Source organism: Pagrus pagrus, assembly GCF_965226575.1.
Source record: "Pagrus pagrus genome assembly, chromosome: 16".
In the NCBI taxonomy this organism is placed as follows: Eukaryota; Metazoa; Chordata; class Actinopteri; order Spariformes; family Sparidae; genus Pagrus; species Pagrus pagrus.
Window position 1 is genome coordinate 19,810,148 of NC_140200.1, and position 16,062 is coordinate 19,826,209.

Here is a 16,062-nt window from a genome sequence, read left to right on the forward strand (position 1 = left end):
TTACATTTAATAAAATCAGATGGAAAACTACAAGTGTGCCTCTAACAAACCTCTGTTTGAGGAGCCATGTGTTCCAACACTTCATTCTAACCCCTCTACCCCAAGAGCCATTAGGACACCCTACACCTTGGCGTGAGCAGTATGGGACAAGGGCTGTATTGGGATTGGGCCAGAGAGAGGGATTTGATTTGGGAACATTACAGTAAGGACAGAAAGGATAGGTCGGTATTCGGCAGAACCAATATGACAGTGACTTTATCCTCTCTGTCCTTTTTCCATCTGCTTTTATCCCCCTTTGTGCTTTAAAATAATCCAGCAGGGCACAAACTGTAGTTCCTATTTGTTGAATGACTTCTTAATGTTAAAACGCTGCACATACAATAGAACTCAGAGACGGAGACATGGAGATTTTGTGTTTACATTAATCCCTTGTTTACAATGCCGGAGCCCTAATGGCACAAACTGAAACTTCCTGTGTTGAGTCATCAGAGTGGAAGAGCTCAGCTGCAGACGGTCGTCACGCTGTGTTAAATAATGTTTTTATAACTCCAATTACTTAACAGACGGGGAGAAAGAGGCTGATGAAGTACAGGGTTGTGTGTCTCTGCTCGTACATTGTCGTCTGTCTCCCTGGAGACACGTACAGTAACGTGTTTGATCTGACAGAGCTGTCTGATCAATTATCACATCATCGGCGTCTCTTGACACCCGATATCTATTTTGTTCTATTTCCATGACATTGTTCTATTTTTGATGTTTGCGACAAAGTCTTTCTTACTAGTTTCCACTCTGAACTTGAAATAATTATTTTTATCAATACATGTGAAGTATTTTAGAAGTGCTGTCATTTTCTGTAACGGCTCTCAGTCCAATATTTTAACCTGATCGTTTGTTTCCTTGCCGAAATATGCAGCTGTGAAATGATACAGTTTTAAAAATACAGCTGTTTTTTGATGAAGAAACCTGTTAGTGGCCAAGGTATGTTACAAATATCCAATAACTTCAAAGAGGCAGTTTGTAAAAAGTGTCCAGAATATGAACATTATCAATAGAGTGTGAAGAAATAACAGTGTTGATGTTATGTCAAAGATGCCTACAGTATGTGGCATCATGTCTGTGTTGCAGAGATGGCCACTGAAGTTAGCATGCTAACCCGCTAGTCCCAGTTCGTTCTGTCTCCCTATACCACTTTGTACTGCAAGAGGTATAGGGAGGTGAGAGTCCTATAGCCCCCATAGTTTAAGCTGGGTGATGTAAAAGTTCCAAGTTCACGACTAAGTCTAATAAGTCAACAAAATAAACTCATAAAAAGTCAAGAAAGGATCAATTTTAACCATACACATTCTGACTTAGAAAATAACTTTTACCGAACTAAGACAAGCTTAATTGCCTCACTAACTCATCGTAAAACTCACTTGATTCAAACTTGACATAAACAAAATAAAACTCACGCAAACCGTCTTTATCTTCCCACAGTCACCTCTGGTTTGGTCCAAATAAATCCTCGGCTCACTCTCTCTCTGCCCTCTGCTGCTTTACGCCTCTCGTGTCCCTTCCTGCCGTGTCTTCTCATCCTCAGTCACCGTCCTGATCAGAGATCAGGGCCTTTATATTGAACCAAGTTAGAGGCGGACAGTTATTCAATGTGTCACAGAAGATCTGGCCTTCTGTTGACGGACTGTAAAGGCCTGTGAATTGTCATTTACGCACTAGAATTGTCCATTAAATCTGAGGTTAACATCACAATCTTATCATTCACATTTATGATATTCTCTAAGGAGCCAGTTCAGTACTAACTTCTATACTCTATACTTCTATAATAGTCTTTCAGTCACACTGGCTATCAGATAAGTTGTATTCTCCCGTTATCTTTGATATACTGTAGGTATATATTTTTCATTTTCAGCATATCAGAAAACCACACCCAAATCCAGCCGAGTCGCTTGATAAATATTTGAACAACTTATTTATTTTTCAAAGACTTAAAAATGAGAATAGAAGGAAACTGGCATTAAAGAAAAAAACTGGTGCACATATCCTCCTTTACAGTGCTGTTTGTTTATTTACCAGGGTTGTTTGAAGAGGAGAGAGAAATGAGCTTACAAAAAAAGAGAGAATAGAGAGTGATGACAGAGTGACAGATGAGAGAAGAAATAAAGCTCGATGCTCCAAAACCAGCTCGCAGTCAACACCATCATTTTTATCTCACTGCTCATCTGCTGTGAATGTGAACAGCCAACAGACTTCTGCTTCAGTCTGATTAGATCAGACTGTTCAAAAAAAGTGCATTATGTTTCCTTTAAATCGTCCCGAATGCGCTGAAAGGAACCAATTCTGGCTTTATCCTCTGTCTTCTTTGTTCCTTCCTTTAATTGTGCCAGCTCTTTTTTCATCCCCTTCTTGTTTGCTTGTTGTTTTATTTGCTTTTGTGTGTCATCTCTCCCCAGAATGAAGCCAGGAGTTTGACGAGACTGAGAGTAAAATTTAGTAAATGAGTCATTAAAGATTAATCTGCCCTCTCCCTGCTGTGCTTAATTGCGCCGCTAGGTTTATTGACAGCAAAAATCAGCCAATGACATTAAATTAAACGTTGAGGTACAGTAGAGTCGGATAGAGACAGATACTGAGATGGGAGTTTGCGACCATGAGGTGATTATGGCTTTTGGATGTATGAACATAGCCCTTGGCATAAATTGTTATAGAGGAAAGTCGAATGAGATTTCTGCAGAGTGAGGAATCATTAGCGGACAATAACTCGACGATATTTAATCTGACTCTGATGGAGTTAAGTGGCCCTTGACTGGGAGACTGAAGATCCCATCTTTGCTTTTTGTTCCCTAATTCAAGTCTCTAAACATAACGAGCAATTTGACAAACAGGGCCCGCTCTGCCTCCCATCATAATGTGGATTTTAACTCTGGATTTGGCAGTTTTGTTTGTTAATGGCTGGCTAATGAGATGGCTATTTCTCTTTTGTCACAACGCTGTGCTCATGCTCCATTCCAGCAGAAATAACACTTTGTTAGGGTTAGGAACGCATCATGGTTTGCCACAAAAACAGCTGGAAATTGGAATTTCCAGGAACAGGAATTGTCGTCTTAAAAAACACCCGGTTTTGATGGATAGAAATGTCTCTAACGCTCCTAAAAAAAAACACACAGAGGTTTGTTGCTACTAAAACTGCTGAAAATGGTCCAGGTGTCCTTAAAATGGCTCTGACAGCGGCGTGACTCAAACTCTGGTCACCTGTTCGGCAGCATTGATGGCTTGTTATAAAATAATGTCTTATATTTAGTGTCTGGTTATGGTGAAGGGGAAGACAGATTCAAAATCAGTTGTTGCAAGTCTGTCCACTGATCTCCGCTGAAGACATACATCTTTGAAAACTGTTTTTTTTTTGCTTAGTAATTTTCCTAAAAGATCTGGTTACTGTAGTTTTTTCGAAAACATTAGCCAAACAGGAGGAAAAAGTACTTTTGTACTTTATGCATTTTATGGCAGCAGGACGATAAATGTGGATTAAGTCTAAATAAACTACAACATTAAGAAACATGTCTCCCAGATGTTGTTAACACATGTTTTTGAATATCAATAGACGCCTATGCACAGAGGAATACAATTTATATCAGACTTCAGTTTTACCGGACAATACTTGTTCCTTGGATCAATTCATTGTTGGTTTTGAGTTTTCTGTACGAGATTTCTTGACAAAAAGAAAAAACTAGAATTTTTATCCTTCAACTGGATGACTTTTTTTTTTTTAAATCCGTCTTCATCAGCCAGAAATGAAAAACTTTCATAATCTACCAAGTTTTAGAAGAAGTGAGTCACTTATTTGAAGGGCATCTTTATACTGACTCATCTTCAGAAAAGAAAGAGCGTGTTCATTTTCTCACTTTGAAATCAGGACTAATATAAACCAGATCTTCTGTTTGACTGTGGAGCTCTGCAGGCAAATTATGAGTAATTTGGATAGTTTTTACATGGACGTCATTCAGGGATTTGGAGAACTTTGATATTTTATGAGCTGACTGAGTGATTCAAACGAGCACCTTATTCTTGTACAGTGCTGACGTTGGCTGAAATATAGTGTTTGTGATATCTGTGAATGAATCTGAGTCTTTTTTCATAAGTTTAACTTGTTTTACAGGGCACAATAGTGGCCTCTTCTACACACGGGGATGTCTGTGTCTGTTTACAATACATTGTTGGACCGCGAATGATGATGAATGTTGTCAGTTCATTCATTAACATTCATTGTCAGTTTACCAGCTTTTGACAGCCGCTATGGAACTTTGATCTTTGATTTTGACTCATTGTGGATTAATCATCTCATTAATTATGGGTAGAGTTTGTTTCTGTTCACAAAAAAACAGTGTATCAAGACTGTTTCATACACTCTCCACAAGAAGTTTGGCTTTAAGTTCTGAAAAATGCAAAAACAAGCATTTAAGCCGTGTTCAAGAAGGTGAAAAATGCCTTATTTCAGTTATTTTTCATTAAACAAGCGAGACGAGAGTCAAAACAGAGCAATATTCTGAGTTTTAAGCTTATTATGCACTGGATGCCTAATGCCAGCAAATGTAATCAAACACAACAGCTGTGTATTAAATCCTGTTTCTGAAGGCTAATCATATTTAGCTTTTGTCTGAACTGTTTCAGAAAGGTGCTGATTCAACTACGGATTATATAAAATGTTTTCCACCCACATTTACATAAATACAGCGTTTTACATAAGATTTGATACATTAACTTAACTCAGAAACCATTTTTTAAGAAGCCCTGTTGGTAACTACAATACAACACGCAGTGTGTGTACTGTCACAAAGACAAGTTGTTGTATAGCATTACCAAGATGAGGCAAGTCTGTTTATATAGCATTACTATTCTGACACAAGGCAAATCAAAGTGTTTACAGAGACATAAAAATGAATTATGTATCTGTTTTAAGCTCTGATTTAAATGAGGTCTAATGAAGCTGTTTGCGTAGCTGTATTCACTATTCACTGTCTCATCTGTGTGGTTTTACTTCATAATAGTTTAACTTAATTGAAATGCATAAAGATTTGTGTAAACCACAAGATGTAAGAATAACCCTTCCAGTCTAACGTCATCTAATGATGTTGTTGTTATTATTGGCAAATGTATCTAACCTCTTCAAAAGGTTTGGCAGTGAGTTGAATTTGTATTATAATTATTGATATTTAGCGCATTAAATACAATCAAGCAAAAAAACAATTAAATGCTTAATCTTATTTATGTCTTAACTTCTTCTCCCCATCACTTTTAAACAAGTCATGAGTCTTTGACTTTCAAGTCCAAGTCAAGTCTCAAGCCATTGACTTTCAGTCAAGACCCATGATTACTTTCCTGCATGAATATTTCATATTATACACCTATGTATACATAAACTTAGCCAAAATAAGCTGGGTGTAAAAATTATATAGACATAATAATAAAATAAACATTCAATGAATTGACCTGTCAGACTGTGGTTTCTGCTCTGTCCTTGACTTTAATTTGAAAATCTGATGGAGGGTTTATACTTGAAATCAGTCAGAGAGAGACTGTAATTAAAAACCTGACATCATCACAGTGGGACCTCAACTCTTTAAACCATGACAATGAGTAACACTGATTCCTTTTTTTTCCATCCCAGGAGCGAGAGCTGTTGGGTCGGATCACTGAGCTGCAGGAGGAGGTGTCCCGGAGGAAGAACCACATCGCTCAGCTGGACCACCAGATCCACACGCTCAACGAGAACATCAGCACTCTGACTAAAGAGCTGGAGCTCAAGGGCAAGGAGGTGCTCAAGATCCGCAGCGAAGCCAATCAGCAGATCAGGTATGACTCAGCGCTCGGCGCAGACACAATACTAAAATGAAAGCCTCGGCGAAAACTGAGGGATTTTGCTGTTTCCTGGGAGCTCTGCTGATTTGATTTTGTCCAAAAACACTTGACAAGAGCAGAAATGAATAGAGGTTTTTTTTGCCACTGGCCTTCAAAACTTGTTCAAAAACTTCCTGCTTCAGTTAACCAAGACCTTCTTACTGTAAAATGGTTTCTTGTTTTCAAATCTGACTGTCCCATTTGTCATGTATGTTAGAAAAGTGACCTCCTATCTTCAGTAGCTGCCAAACTGACATCATCCTTCTTATCCATGTTTGATACGAGTCGTCTCTCCTCTTTTGTTTGTGTCAGATTTTGTTTCAGTCTGTATGAAATATTTATAGCCGCACAGTTTCATCCTCGTCTCACAAACATGCAACTCCACAACCAAAGCCCTGGAAGCATAGACCCCATTGTGTTCACACTGCAGTTCATCTTAATACACTGTAACCTGGCAACCAAACTACTGAATATCTTTCTCATGAATTCAGAGTGGTGGTCCTTTTCACTCTCTCTGCCTCCATTTTGGGCAATAAGCACTTGATACATTATTATGTTCTCCCTGATCATTTTCCACTCACATCGTATGACGAGACGGATGTCTTTTATTGTGAATTTTCTGTTGATCAAGACTTTGAGTAGTGAGAATCAGGAATTTAGGTTTTACTTCTATTAAAGAAATACTTCCAACATGTTGGGAAATATAATCGAGTGAGTTGGATGAGAAGATTGATATCACCGTCGTTTAGTGTGTTAAAGCTTGATAATGTAGATTTTAAAATTATCCACCCAAAAAATCCTGCGCTCTTCCTTCAGGCCTCTCTCCAAAACCACTCACACTCATTTGGATCACAAGAAATGATTGGGTGGGCTTATTACGGGCCTACACAGCCACCGATATCTTATAGGGGATTGAGCAAACGATGGAAGGTGAAATTTTGTAGGATTTAGTGGCATCTAGAGTTGAGGTTTGACATTGCAACAAACTGAACTCCCCTTGTCTCATTCCCACTTATGGTAGCTGCTAAAAACGCAAAAGGCCTTCTCGAGAACCAGTGTTTGGTTAGCCACCTTGGTCAATTGACACGGGTGTAAATACAGATTTTACACATTCCCATTGCACACAAAAGCCTGATGTATTAGACAATCACCTTCAGGCTCCAGTGATATTGATCATCTCAACTCTTTCTGGGAGAGAACGAGAATAAGAGTATTTACCAGATTATTGAGCTATTCTCTTGGATAAATAAGCACAGAGTAGCAACATTAGGAACATTGATAGGACATTATCACTGACATTTCAGGACGGTCTTGACGTCAACACACACACATAAATGCCCACACACATTCCTTTTCGGCTGGTGGCCCCTGTCATCTGTGCATGTTGCTGAATTTAACTCCTGTTGTTACATCTGGATGACGATAGTTTCTGCAATCCTACTCCTGCTCCCGTCCCGAGGAAAACACAGCGAGATGAAAGAGAGAGAAAAACCAAACGAGGCAAATCAGTCCCTGTGTTTTTGTCCCCCCCCTCTCTCTGTCTCTCGTCCAGTGTCAGCAGCCCATTGATTAGGAGACGTGAAGGTTATTTAGGATCGAGGCGAATTGGAATCTATAATCATGTGCTTCCTTGCGGCGTGTTATGAATTTGTGTTGTGAAAGTGCTGTATGGCTTATGTGGTCCAGCAACTCATTAGAATCAATCTGTAGCCATGGAGTTATGTGCTACGTGTGTGTTTGAAGGTTTTTCATGCCTGTGTGTACATTTGATGACTGCTCCCATGATGCTTTATTCTGTATCGCTAATTCATGCGCTGCTAGCCTTCATGTATATGCATCCTCTCACTCTCTGTGCTGGCTGGCAGGCCCATGCGCAGCACATTCCCCCTTCTCTTACGTAACTCCCCGTCTGAATCCTGGTCACAGGGATAAAAATAGGATGATAAATAAATAAAGAGGAAGCAGAGAGAGATAAGATGTGCACCCCTCGGGGAGAGTTGGCCCAGTCAGAGTGAGAGGCAGACAGACATCTATGTTTCTCCTCCGTCCTCCTTCACTCCCTCACATCCCTTTCATCAGTCTTCTTCTCCTCCTCATTTAATTATCATCATCTTCTATTCCCGTTTTCCGTCATCCTCCGCTTTCTTTAGCTCATCTCCTCCGGTAGAAAAACCTTCTACATTTGCAAATTGAACATATTGGATCAGAAGACGAATTTATTACCACTTCCTCTGTATTTGTTTTCCATACATGTCGTGTTTTGCACTTAAGCCATTACATATTTATGGTTTGGTACATTTTCATGTTGTCTGCGAAAAACCCAAAAGTCATATTTCTATCACAATTACATTCACAGAATGTTTTCATGCAATTATGTTCGAGGAATTCATTCAGTGCATCTGTCGCCTTCCCCTAATCTCACCACCGTTTCCTCTGGGGAACAATCCATTATGTTCGCTTCTCGTGGGAGAGACGGACGGAGAAGGAGAGTCTGCAGGTCCTGATTAAGTCTTAAAGGGAAATGTCACCCATTTGAAAGTAAAATGAATGAAGTTGGTGTTATTCCTGAGCCACCAAGGATGTTTTGGAGAGTGGTTTTGAGCTTCACACACATGGCTTCATTAAAATGACGTTATTAAGAGGAACAGTGGTGGACTCACCACTTGTATTGGTGGGGGGCACCAGCATCATTTATAGTGACGAAAGGGCACTTTACTTCCTTGTCCCTCAACCTAGAGGGCCCGTTTTATCTACCATTGGGGCATCCAAGAACGAACTCATGGGGTGTGAATACCTCCCCTGCAACTTCCTGGGACCACCAGTGAAGAGGAAGGACTTGTTTGTTTTATTGCTGTGATGTAGAGGGGAGACATTGGTAACAGCCATGGTCACCAAACTTAAATAAGATGAAGCGTCTGTTCGTACTTCAAGGACATTTTCATACTGATGCTTCTATATGACCTAAATAATTAGTCTCACAGCCTGAGGAAAGAAGCTGCTCTTTAGTCTGGTGGCAACTGACTTACAACGTGACATTTAATGTTGGCCTTGCTACTGAGTTGTATCTTGCTGCTGGCTTATTATTATTAAGACATAACATTTCTAGGAAATGGTGCTAACTTTACCTTTAGTGAAATTTAAGTTCAACAGATTTTCTTTTACCGGCAACCATATCTATTGGCTGAAGGATTACGTGTAACCAGTACATTGCGTCTTTCTTTCACTCGCTTCAAAACAAATGAATGAGCTAGCCAGATCAAGGCAGTGGTGCTCATACGGCTTTTGTCCACAGGGGCCGCCAGAATCAACAAAACAGAAAGTTCTTTGAAGCTGCAACATAAAACACTGAAACTCGTCTGACCTCTCTCTCTCTCCTCAGGGCTCACGAACAAGAGTTGACGAAGAGGCACGAGAGGGAACTTAACGAGATGAGCGCCGTCCACAGCAGAGAGACGCAGAACATGCTGTCAGACTTCAACAAAGCCCAGGAAGTGCTCAAAGACAAGATCTCCGCCCTCCAAATACTGTACGTACATACTGTAAACACACTGTGTGCTTGTGTGGTCTTCAAACAGCTATGCAACAACGGAGAAATAAGAGATACAACACTTATCTAACTCTTAACTCATGACTGATGATGTGAGCAGGTCAACCTATTCGTCCTAGATAATGTAATTGTGCGCTGTCAGGTGGCAAGTGGAGGCTGAAAACAACTGACAAGTTTTCTCTGGGGAGAATAACAGAAGACGCATTCACACCTGCCTGATCACTCCTGGTTTCTCTTTTCTTCTCATCAGATTTAAAGGGACAGTTCACCCCAAAATCAGAAACCCATATTTCCCCTCCTACCTGTGGAGTTGTTTTAGTGTGAGTTGCAGAGCTGTGGAGATATCAGCCACAGAGTTCTCTGCCTTCTCTTGAATATAATAAAACTAGATGTGCTTGGCTTGTGGTGCTTAAAGCGCCAAAAAAACTCAACAGCGATGTCAGTCTAGATTGATAAATGGCAGTCAAGGTAAGACGAATATATGCATTTTGTTTTTGTGGTGAACTGTCCCTTAACTCCTTTAATTCACATTATCTATACTTGCTCTAACCTGCCCTCTACTTGAGTAGATGATCAAATATGGAAAAGTAAAGCGAACACTGCACTTTTTTCAATGCAGTGACCTAAAAAATCACTGCGTCACACAGACAATTGGAGCATATCTAAACAAACTTACAGTCGTAAGTCAGGATCCACGCAGACTATTTTTATTTTCATTTGCGTCAGGTAAATTGGAGTATAAATAGCAGGCTGCCGTGATGAATTCTCTTCTTCTCAGCTTATCATATTGCTGCTGTCATACGTTATAAACAGCTGCACCGAGCATGACGGTGCATGACGAAACTGGCTCACCATGAAAGGCAGCACCCAGAGAGATTTACCGGTGCACCCTCAGTGTGTACCTGAGCTGCATTCTTCAGGAGACAATGTGTTCACATTTTCAAAACAAAGAGAAACAGCAAAAAGATAAAAATGACACCCTGAAGTCAGAGATAAGAACGAGCGAAACACAAACGGCTGCATTGTCTCGAGCTACATTGGAGTCTTTGATTAAAGTAGGTGTTTTGATTCCAACTTAATGAAAGATTGATATCAAAAGCTCTCAGGTTTATGAGGTGTCACACCCAAGGACGTGTGTTTGCCTTGGCAACTGCTGCATTCACTCCCGGTGTGCGTCAACACGGCTGCGTCACAACAACTGTAACAACTGTCCAGTCTGCCGGAAATTTTGGATTTCATTTGTAGTGAACGTTGCTGTGATGTGTTCATCTGTTGAGTCCAAACAGTGCCATCGTATCTATGTCTTCACTGAAGTATGAAACCACAGAGGAAGCACAGAAGATTTGGGGTGTCATCATCCTTTAAGCAGACAAGCACAAAACAGCTAAAAATCATTGAGCATGAAATAAAAAACATTTCTTCCTGCCAAAATGCACTGAATTAAATTGTGGCTAGTGTCAGTGCTGCTGCCAGGATTTCTAGAAACACTCCGACATTTTTGACGAACCACAGCCAAACGATTCATTCATTTGATTGTTCACTTGTATTTTCTTGACAATTTTCTCCACAAATGTTGTTTCAAAAGCTTTAACATACTGCCAGGATAATATTCTTAATATTCCCTTTGTTGTATTTTAACTTACATGATACTGATTGTCTAAATGTAGTCAAAGCTGGTTAGCTCAGTAAACAGTGCAGGTAGCAGTCCGGACTGTGAGCTCAGAGCACCAGAGGAGTGCACAGGAGCTCTTATTGCCAGGAGGAGGAGGTTTTTAATGTCCGCAACGGAGGGACCTTTCCAGAAAGTGGGCGGGGAGTGGGGCCAGAAAGAACGCCAGAACCGGAGCCGTGAAAGCAGGCAATGGCACTGGGATCAGCAGCCTCTCAGTGAACATGGTCGGACCGGAACGAAACACAGCTTCTGAAAACGATGAAGGCCAGTTTGATGACAAGGAATACAGGAGCAAGGTGATTCACTGGTGCTCCGAGACTCTTGAGTCCTGGGAAGACAAAGACACGGCAAGTTCAGGCAGGGACAGGAAAGGAATTCAGTTTGAAAGATCATCATAATCATTCACCTTTGAATAAATCAGTCTTACACAATATTAAACTCACCTCTGATATCTGCAAACACTGAATTTGTCTGACTTTAAAACACAGTTGAAGGATCACAGCCGCGAATGTACAATATAGAAAAGTAGAGTTATACACCCTGAGATGGTTGGACTCCTGTAACTGTAAAACATCCATATAAGACGAACTATACATCCTCAAACTCAGGACATGTTCTGCCAAATGATCAGTGTGGAATAACATCAAACTGAGAGAGAACTTGCAGGGATCAAAGGTAACGTATAGACTTGTATGAAAAACGGATCAAAGACATTTAGCTTCGAAAGTAATGACACCAGGGTGAGAGCGTCTAATTAGTGGAAGGACATTTCCTTTATTACCGAAGATGAAGAAGCAGATATGTATTATTGATGGCCTGCAGATGACATACAGGGAAGATAATGTAGGAGAGAGGTGGAGTTAGGTGTCGGGTGAAGCGAAGAGAGTGAAAGCTTTGTGGATACAGTATGTCGATACAGAGAGTGAGAAGAATGTGTATGAGATGTGACGTGAATGACTGCAGGTAGGAAGATTCAGAGAAGAAGATGGATGTATGGAGGAAGAAAACAGAAACAAATTGAGTTGAGAGGTACATTTTTTGCCGTTGGGCAGTGGATGATGCCAAGTCACAAGGGAAATGAGCGAAACCAAACCTCAGGAGAGACAGACAAAGGACAACAGATAAAACCGAGAGAGATAAAGAAAGAAAAGCTACATGAAAGTCAGAGATATGCAGCCAGCAAGCTTCCTCCTCAGAGCTGACCTCCTTTTACTCTGACTCAGCTGAGAGACAAGCACCACCTGCAGGACTGAAGCAGAACATCCTGATAGAGTCTGAATTACACAAGATATACATTATAGTTCAACAGGATCTCAAGAACAACACGAGGACAGTTGGATAGATTTGTAGAGGAGCAGTTTCTAAAATGTTCCAATATTTTCTCTGTTGTTTAATAAGGCAGAAGAATCAACTAAACTGTGCTCAGTGTTTTCTCCTTTCTCCTCTGTTATATATGCACAAATACTGACAGTACAAAAAAATGAAAATCAATAAAATGTGCCTGCAGAGGCCAAGAAGCTCATCTTACATAAACAACATTGAAAATATACAGTGCTGCCTAGTTTTCTTTTGAGTTCGAAGCATTTAAGGTTGGTCGGTCCTGAAATATCTCAACTCTCAGATGTAATACCCTTAAATCCTCAGTCTTTTCATTTTGCAGCACCATGAGGTTGACCTTTATGACAGAATTCTCATAATTGTAATACTGTAACTTACAATGACTTAACTTTCCAGATAGTGCATTCATCAGGTTATTTTTATTTATCCAGTACTTTGGTTTATGACCAAAAACCTGCGAAGCTAATAACATTTTTGGATTTAGTGCTAATCAGCAAATACTAGCGTGCTAACACACAAAGCTAAGATGGTAAACATGGCAAGTATAATTGCCAAACATCAGCATGTAAGCAGTCATTGTTGTCTCATTATGGATCCTGCTGCTTTTTTTTTTTTTTTTTTTACCAACACCAACCCTCTGATTGGATACCCTGATATTCTCACCTGAAACCTAACCAATCTCCCTCCTCATGCCTCAACCTAACCAACAAATGCAACCACTCAGAAGCAGAGTAGGGCGGGTCTTAGTGAGAAAAGAAGTGGAGTTTATAATAACGCAAATAACTCAAACGCAAAGCAAAAGTAAGGCATGAGTGTGACAAGCACAAGGAATAGACTGATTATCAGCCTGACTAATTATCGGCTGATATTAAGCTTTTTTTTTTTTTAAGTTTCTTGTATGTGTAACTAACACTATCTAACACAGTATTTAGTTGAAACCAAACTCTGAAAAGAATCTCTGACAAGTTTCTGAAGCCTTGACTTGACCAAAGAGGCTCGACTTTGGAAAACCTGTCAAAACAACTGCATAGTTTTTTTTTTAAATAAAGTGGAGAGAGACAGTCTGCACGGTGAAATCATCTTCCAGACTAAACATGCAGCCTGCTTCAGTTTTCTGGGACAAAGTTACTTTAATGATCAGCAGTTTTTATATTCTGGCTGTTCCCTCACTCTCCCCGGTAAAGAAGCATTTCCTGAGCCGTCCCCGGAGAAGATCCACTGTCTTCCATCTAATTAACTGAAACACAGATTCATCTTAACCAGCAGCCCTGTCCCTTCCCGCCTCATCAATCTCTGGGATGACGACAGCAGCTTCACTCCCTCTCCGAAAACAGCCACTGAGAATACTCCAACATTTAAGTTTCATGAATTTTTAAATATTTCTTCCTGCGTCTGTGCCTTATTGCTCGGTCCTATGGGAGTTAGCAAGCATGTGTGCGAGTTAAAGTGTGTGTTTGTTTGGGTTTTAGTCATCACGCCAACTGGAGATGCTGTTTGTATTCACGCACAGCAATACTCCAGCTCACAAGTGTCTGTCAAAATCATCCAGACACCATCTGGAAATGTTACCATAGCAACAATGCTTGGTTTCCTGCCACATTACCCATTAAAAATGACCAGTTTAACATTTGTGAGTTCAAACAAGACTCTCTGGACGGCGAGCAAGAGCCAAGGAATTGGAATCGGACCTGTAGAGTCATTGAAAAGCACTTGAATTTGTAACATTCAGTCCGGTGAGTTTGTTAAAGCTGCCAGTCACTGCAGCAGCAGCAGCAGTGAGACACAATTACAAAAGACAAGCAGAAGGTAGCGATGATAACAGTAACACACCCAACACTTCCCTGTGACCATCAGTCATTGTCAGATTTGAGTTATAGCACCTTGAAAACAGACTCACGTTCACCAAAAATGAACTGAAGAACCACATCAGTACCTCGCTGCAGCTTTGCTACAGACGTTTGGAGCAGTAGTGTCTGTCCAATATCTCTTATCAGCTTAAACATGCTGTGGATAGATGTGGATTTTTCATCCCCTGCAGGTAAATCTGTCTGATGGCTGCGTATAAGCCGAGCAATAGCAGGTGCGCCTGTCCAGTCGCTTGAGATACTCTGTTTATGTGATCTTAGACAAACCCAAAAATAAGATGGAAGCCGTGGGTGACACCGGCCTCCCCCTGCCTTTCATGTGTCACTGACAGTCCAGCTGGGTGTCACAGAGGGTCTTCCTGCTTACTGAAGGGTTGCTGATGCTGTGGCAGTCGGGCGTAAAATAGCTGGACTCTAAACATTTGGACTCAGTGTGCTCCTGCCCGGAGAAAAAAACGGCCACAGTGAGAGCAGAGATACATTCAATTCAACAGGTTTTATTGTCATGAGAAACATGACAATGAGAAACCAGACGTTTAAGTGTGAAATGCAAACAACAAAACGTACAGAAACAGAAGGATTGAACACGTTGGAACAAGCAGAATAAAACCTGAATGTCTGGATCGGATCATGAACTCCCCACCAGCCTCAGTGGGAACAAATGAGCTCCATTTGGGGAGTTTACTGACAAATGGACTCTCTGGAAGTCCTTCCCGCTGTCAGTGTATGATTCTTGGCTAAAGCGTCTGTTCAGGGCAATTAGGATAAAACTTGAAACAGCACATCATTTACAGGCACTGCCTTTTCTGGTCTGGAGAAAAACCTCCTGTTGCGTTTCAGCTTTAACCGAACAAGCGTCCCGGTGGCCGACCCAAAGCGCCAGTATTTGACAAAATACTTTCTTTCTCTAGAGTTGTCTACTGCTGCTTTAACTGCCATTATCAGACAAATCAGTAGTCTGATGAAAAGTTAATGGGTCTTCCTCTGCCGCGCTCAATCACATGCTGGCTGGCTCCTTAAATCTGCACAAACTCGTCAAAACTTTGAGAACTCCTGTTTTAGAGGTCAATAAACTAACTAATGCAGCTTTAAAAAGGCCATTATGATTTGCTAAGAAATCATACCTTCTGTTGCTCCGTGACTGTTTAACACAGTTTTAAGCGGTTAAATAATTCAAATCCTAAAGCTCAGTGCACATAGTTTAAGCTAAAATGTTCCCTTCTCTTCATTGTAAAACAAAGCCAAACAGAGACACTGCTGGAGCAGTCCTGATCCTGATGTTTGAGCTGCTGAAAATGTTTGACAAACACAATGAATCGGCTATCAGACGTCCACAGAAGGACCAGCACAGCAGCAGCAGGCAGTGTATCTGATGAAACCGCAGATCAGTATGTATCAGTATCACTGAGCAGAGCTCCGGTGGCTGCTCCTGTGCGGCGGCGGACAGTCCATGGAGAGAACGCAGTTTATCGGGAAGACAAGCTGTTCTGGTGCTCGGCCTTTAAGAAACTGTGATTTCACACTGTGGCGTGAATGTCACAAAGAGACCCCTCAGTGGTTTGTGCTGTGGAAGTGTGGGAGGTGAAAGGCTGCTTAAATCACTGTCACATAAGGGACTGGTAAAACAAGAAATGGGCTCACAGCCGAACATGCAGAGGAGCCGTGTTTAATCATAAGAAACACTGACGCCTCATCGCTACAGTCAAAAAATAACGTGAGCCGCACTCTGTTGTTGACAGTGCTCGATTCAG

General features: G+C 40.9%; 1 protein-coding gene across 2 annotated transcripts in view; it reads left to right on the forward strand.

Annotated features, from left to right (window-relative positions):
• fam184ab (family with sequence similarity 184 member Ab) overlaps positions 1-16,062 on the forward strand; it is a 156,831-nt gene that overhangs the window by 126,352 nt on the left and 14,417 nt on the right. For both annotated transcript variants that reach the window (XM_084377391.1, XM_084377392.1), the window contains exons 17-18: positions 5,660-5,844; positions 9,269-9,415. In XM_084377391.1, coding sequence (XP_084233517.1) covers positions 5,660-5,844; positions 9,269-9,415 — 332 coding nt within the window. The remainder of the gene's footprint in view (positions 1-5,659; positions 5,845-9,268; positions 9,416-16,062) is intronic.